Source organism: Salmo salar, chromosome ssa16 (genome assembly GCF_905237065.1).
Source record: "Salmo salar chromosome ssa16, Ssal_v3.1, whole genome shotgun sequence".
NCBI lineage: Eukaryota > Metazoa > Chordata > Actinopteri > Salmoniformes > Salmonidae > Salmo > Salmo salar.
In genome coordinates, this window is record NC_059457.1 from 23,248,431 (window position 1) to 23,254,946 (window position 6,516).

General features: G+C 38.8%; 1 protein-coding gene across 5 annotated transcripts; it reads left to right on the top strand.

The window, feature by feature from the left end:
- Positions 1-2,882: 2,882 nt before the first annotated feature.
- On the top strand, positions 2,883-6,070 carry LOC106573404 (CD209 antigen-like protein E). 5 transcript variants are annotated; one of them, XM_014148421.2, is made up of 6 exons: positions 2,883-3,151; positions 3,237-3,326; positions 3,412-3,519; positions 3,689-3,831; positions 5,274-5,374; positions 5,504-6,070. In XM_014148421.2, the coding sequence occupies exons 1-6, from the start codon at positions 3,040-3,042 to the stop codon at positions 5,652-5,654; spliced, it is 705 nt and encodes a 234-aa protein (XP_014003896.1). In that variant the 5' UTR covers positions 2,883-3,039; the 3' UTR covers positions 5,655-6,070. The 5 variants fall into 5 exon arrangements, with proteins under 5 accessions (XP_014003896.1, XP_045553014.1, XP_014003898.1 ...); XM_045697058.1 differs by having other exon boundaries at positions 5,326-5,374; XM_014148423.2 differs by lacking the exons at positions 5,274-5,374; positions 5,504-6,070 and adding an exon at positions 4,934-5,243.
- The last annotated feature ends 446 nt before the right edge of the window (positions 6,071-6,516 follow it).

The window sequence follows — 6,516 nt, forward strand, 5'->3', positions numbered from 1 at the left end:
CTAGCTAGCCAATGACAGCTAATTTACAGTCACGTCAAACAATGAAGCCAGAATAACAACAGTAGCTGCATTTGCATTTGTTGAAGCGGTTTTCTCACCTGGCATAGAAAATGTGCTCTCTCGTCAGGACACTATTGTTCAGAGGAGCTAGCCAACAACACAGCTAACACAATCACTTCAAACTGAAGCTGGAAACACTGCAAACTAGCTGCACCTCATTGAAACAATGTTGCAAATTTTGGAGAAACAGACAGCAAAGTTTATACACATCTCCTCTGTTGAAAACAAAATGTTAGTCTAAAAGAAATGTGAGACAATGTCTAGATGCTTTCTATAGTGGAGATCAAGTTTATAAATTGCCTGGCTGGGCTGATGAGACAGTGGATTGCGTAGTCAGATGGAACAGAGTAAATAGGCATTTTAACATCATAGATTTAGCCGATGGTAACTTGTGGAATAGACACCGTCTGGAATGCTGTTTTAACCAATTAGCATTCAGGATTAGAACCACCCATTGTATAATACCCCATAATGTCAAAGTGGAATTAGATTTTTTGATTTTCTTACAAAATAATTAACAAATGGAAAGTTGAAATATCTTGAGTCAGAAAGTTTTCAACCCCTGTGTTATGGCAAGCCTAAATAATTTCAGGAGTAAAAATGTGCTTAACAAGTCACATATTAAGTTGCATTAGACTCACTCTGTGTGCAATAATAGTGTTTAACATGATTTTTCAATTACTACCTCATTTCTGTACCCCACACATACATTTATCTGTAAGGTCCCTCAGTCGATCAGTGAATTTCAAACACAGATTCAACCACAAAGACCAGGGAGGTTTTCCAATGCCTCTCAAAGAAGGGCTCCTATTGGTAGATGGGCAAAAATAAGAAAAGCAGACATTGAATATCCCTTTGAGCACAGTGAAGTTATTAATTACACTTTGGATTGTGTATCAATACACCCTGTCACTACAAAGACACAGTCGTCCTTCCTAACTCAGTTGCCGGAGAGGAAGGAAACCGCCATGAGAAACCGGAAACCGCCATTTCACCATGAGGCCAATGGTGACTTTAAAACAGTTACAGAGTTTAAAAACTTCTTTGGGATTGGCGTCCCTTCCACGGGATGGTTGAGCTAACGTAAGCTAATGCGATTAGCATGAGGTTGTAAGTAACAAGAACATTTCCCTGGACATAGACATATCTGATATTGGCAGAAAGCTTAAATTCTTGTTAATCTAACTGCACGGTCCAATTTACAGTAGATATTACAGTGAAAGAATACCATGCTTTTGTTTGAGGAGAGTGCACAATTTTGAACATGAAAAGTTATTAATAAACATTTGGGCAGTCTTCATACAAAATGTTGAACAGAAATGCAATGGTTCTTTGGATCAGTCTAAACCTTTGCACATACACTGATGCCATCTAGTGGCCAAAATCTAAATTGCACCTGGGCTGGAATAATACATTGTGGCCTTTCTCTTGGATTTCAAAGACGATGGTACACAAAAATACATAATGACGGTTAGTTCTTTCCTTGTATTATCTTTTACCAGATCTATTGTGTTATATTCTACTACATTCCTTTCACGTTTCCATAAACTTCAAAGTGTTTCCTTTCAAATGGTACCAAGAATATGCATATCCTTGCTTCAGTGCCTGAGCTACAGGCAGTTAGATTTGGGTATGACATTTAGGGCAGAAATTGAAAAGGAATGGTCCAATCCTTAAGAACTCTCATCTTTAATGGCTGTGATAAGAGAAAACTGAGGATGGCTCAACAGCATTGTAGTTACTCCACAATATTAACCTAAATGACAGAGTGAAAAGCTTGTACAGAATAAAAAGAACAAAATTAAAATATGGCAAAGAAATTCACTTTATGTCCTGAATACAAAGCTTTATGTTTGGGGCAAATCCAACATAACACATCACTGAGAACAACTCTTCATATTTTCAAGCATGATGGTGGCTGCATCATGTTATGGGTATGCTTGTCATCGGCAAGGACTAGGGAGTTTTTCATAATAAAAAGAAAAGCTATAGCGATAAACACAGGCAAAATCCTAGAGGAAAACTTGTTTCAGTCTGCTTTTCACCAGACACTGGGAGACAAATTCACGTTTCAGCAGGAAAATAACCTAAAACACAAGGCCAAATATACTCTGGAGCCGCTTACCAAGACGGTATTGAACGCTTGAGTGGCCTAGCTACAGTTTTGACTTAAATTGGCTTGAAAATCTATGGCAAGATTTGAAAATTGCTGTTTAGCAATGATCAACAACCAACTTGACAGAGCTTGCAGTATTAAAAAAAAGTATAATGTGCAGATATTGTACAATCCAGGTATGAAAATTGGAGACTTACCCAGAAAGACACATAGAATCACTTTTGGTAGCAATTACAGCTAATATGTACTGTACTGACTCAGGGGTGTGAATACTTATTTAAATGAGATATTTCTGTATTTAATTTTCAATGAATTTGCAAAAATTTCTAAAACATGTTTTCACTTTGTCGTTATGGGGTATTTTACGTAGATGGATGAGAAAATGTTTGAATTCAGACTGTAACACAAGATAATGTGGAATAAGTCAAGGGGTATGAATAGTTTCTGAAGGCATTGTACAACTAAACAGTAGCTAAATGGAATGGATGTCCTGTAATGATTAAAATCATTGTGGGAAGTTAAGAGTTAATGCAAGAGGCATTCAGCCATGACATTGTAAACATTATTTTGGTTAGCTAACTTTAGCATAACTAGCTAGCTACTTCTGTACAAATTAGGAACTCACCACTCGAAAATCACAAAGAATTCAGTTTAAAAACATGCCTCTCTCAATATAATGTTAGAGGTTCCTCAACCCTAACCAGAAGTTTTACTTTTGGTTCTCTTTTCTTGACAGTTTTCCGGAAATGTCAGTCAAAAAATGGGATGGTGAACGGACAGATACAGTTTTAAAACACTGTATAGACTCAGTATAACCTTTACCAACTGACACCATTGAGGAGGAACTGAAAAGTACTGATGTTATGGAGAAAATGTATGCTAATGTTAGTGCTGAAACCGTAAAGGTTCTTCATGACCCCAATATTGAGACCCAGGACGTCACCTCCAGTGGTATGGCAGGAAGGCAACAATTTGGTAAGATTAAAAAACAACACACACATCTTTCACAACCTGCTAAGCTGTACCACAGTAAGCTGTAAATCATGTCTTTGATCCTCAGCAAAGAGTAACCACCTCAAAGGTGCTGTAGTGTGTCTGGGGCTGCTGTGTGCTCTTTTACTGGCTGGGATCACAGGCCTTTGTGTCGACTGTGAGTTTACCCAGTTTTATATCATTGATAGTTATGTTGTTTTAGTGTGATTATTTTGGTCATTGCTTTTTATGTTTCTTTGCAGACAACAGAGTGGCAGGTGACTTTGAGGAGGAGCAGACTAAGCTATTGACAGAGACAGACCAGCTAAAGGGGGAGATAGATAACCTTCAAAAGAAATTATTGTTTATGGGTGAGTGAGTTATCCTTATCTGACCACACCATTTGGACTGGCTGGAATTCAGTCACACACACACCATAACAATCGCAATTATTATTGCCATTATTAGTGTTATTGGGTCCATGGGTTTACGAGTATAAAGTTGCTGCTTGAACATGTGTTCTCCTTTGCTCTTCAACAGAGCATCATTTCAAAATGGGATGGCGTCATTTTGGATCCAGTTTTTACCTCTTCTCCACTGTGGAGAAGACTTGGGAGCAGAGCAAACAGGACTGTGTAAGGAGTGGAGCAGACCTGGTGATCATAGACAGCAGAGAGGAACAGGTGAGAAAGACAGAGAGAGACTGTCACGTCCTGACCATAGTAAGTGGTTATTTTCTATGGTAGAGTAGGTCAGGGCGTGACAGGGGGTGTTTGTCTATGTTTTGTATTTCTATGTTTAGTTTCTAGTTTTGTATTTCTATGTTGGTTTTGTTTGGTATGATCTCAAATTAGAGGCAGCTGGTCGTCGTTGTCTCTAATTGTGGGTGAATATCTTTTGAGTAGTGTTTGTTTCTCTCTGCATCACGGTTTGTTGTTTTTGTTAGTTCAAGTATTTTGTGTATTGCATTACGTTTCACAAATAAATAAAGATGTGGAACTACAAACACGCTGCATTCTTCAAACAGCCGTGACAGAGAGAGACAGAGAGAGACAGAGAGAGGCAAAGAGAGAGAGAGGCAGAGAGAGAGAGGGAGAGGCAGAGAGAGAGAGGCAGAGAGAGAGAGAGGCAGAGAGAGAGAGAGGCAGAGAGAGAGAGAGGCAGAGAGAGAGAGGCAGAGAGAGAGAGAGGCAGAGAGAGAGAGAGAGAGAGAGAGAGAGAGAGAGAGAGAGAGAGAGAGAGAGAGAGAGAGAGAGAGAGAGAGAGAGAGAGAGAGAGAGAGAGAGAGAGAGAGAGAGAGAGAGAGAGAGAGAGAGAGAGAGAGAGAGAGAGAGAGAGAGAGAGAGAGAGAGAGAGAGAGTATTGGTAGGGCCAGCTGTTTTGGTGATATTTTTTTTCTTTAACTGTTATTTCCAGCATTATCCACTAGGTTTGCTTCAGGTAAAAAAATGTCTTTAATCAATCGCCTGGGAAGGCGTAGCTCTACACATTTGAATTGCACAAAGCCTATTATTTGGCAGGGAATATTATTTGTAGATCAGTAATTCTACAGTACACGTCACTTCACTCAAGCTGATCCTCTCCAACAGACTTGGAAGTTGAAGCAAAACATTTGTCAATTATGAGCAGTTTAACAGGAGAGTCAATGAAACCAACTGTGGAAGTATATTGTAGCGATTTCAGAGGGTAGCCCCAACCGAGACTCGAACCCAGGTCTAGTGACTTTCAAGGCTTAGGGGATCCCCCCACCAAACACTCAAGCTTGCGTCATTTAACATTTCCTAGGATTTTCTACCTGCAGCAACCCTAGTGGATAATGATGGAAATATCGATGAAAGAAAAAACCCAGAAAACAACTGGCCCTAGTTATTGATGAAGGATTCAGTGAGTTTTGTTCAAATGAAATTTACATTTACATTTAACATTTACATTTAAGTCATTTAGCAGACGCTCTTATCCAGAGCGACTTACAAATTGGTGCATTCACCTTATAATATCCAGTGGAACAACCACTTTACAATAGTGCATCTAAATATTTTAAGGGGGGGGGTTAGAAGGATTACTTTATCCTATCCCAGGTATTCCTTGAAGAGGTGTCTGTGAAATGTCTGTGCCAATACTTTAGAATTTTATCAATGGATTCAATGGGATGTTCTGGATTGGTCTGTCTGACATAGAGACAGAGGGGTCATGGAAATGGGTGGATGGAACACCACTGACCATAGAGTAAGACATTTCAATATTCTAATGTCCCATAACTGTACTTCATTTAAAGCCACAGGCCTCAATTTCTTTACATTCCATTCCATTTACTTTGTGTTTGTAAACTGAGGGCTGGGTCTTGATTGGTTACAGGTACTGGAAGAGGGGAGAGCCTAACAGTTTTGGCGGTGAAGAGGACTGTGCTGAGAGAATGTTAATTTATTCTAACATAGAGCAGAGCTGGAATGATGCACCTTGTGGTCAACTGAAGTTAGGGATCTGTGAGAAAGTGGCTTATCCGTAACTCAAACGGCATATATAACTGCATTCAAACTGCATTATTTTATAGGTTACATGGACCATCAAGTAATATACTGTATATGCTTTTATTTACAACTCCTGCTTGGACTATTGCATCAAATTATTAGATTATCATTTCAATTATAATTTTGATTAATTATATTTCCCCATTGTTTAAATAAATAAATAAATAAATAAATAAATATATATATATATATATATATATATATATATATATATATATATATATCAATGCCTAATTAGCTTAGTACAACTGCTATTACCCTATAATAACCCCAAAATATGTTATTTTATTTTGTTTTGTTGTCATTTGAGTCTTTTTATATCTTATACCAAAAGTATGGATGTATGACTCCACTTGTTTCCAGATTTGTAAATAAAAGAAGAATACACACCTATGCCCATCTGAATCATTCCACGGTGTCACATACAATGCTTTCTTACACGTCTAAACTCTTTGAATCAAAATGTTTTAAAACAACCAGCAAATCCCTTACAGCAGGAGAATGGCCCTCCACCAGAGGAAACAGAGAAGAAGAGAAGGTTTCTCCCGTTCTGTTCCTACATTAGCTTAAATCATCAGTGTGGCTGTAGGGTTAGAAGCAACCGGGGGGGTGTGGACAATAATGAAGTGTGGAGCTAAGTAACTGTGGAGTCCCTGCCAAGGCCTAATTACACATTCATCCGCTGGCATATATCACAGTTACAGAATGTCAACAGGCTGCCATGACTCACAGCTGGCACTACAGGGTTTACAGATCAGCCCTGTGAGTGTGTGTGTGTGTGTGTGTGTGTGTGTGTGTGTGTGTGTGTGTGTGTGTGTGTGTGTGAGTGTGTGTGTAAGT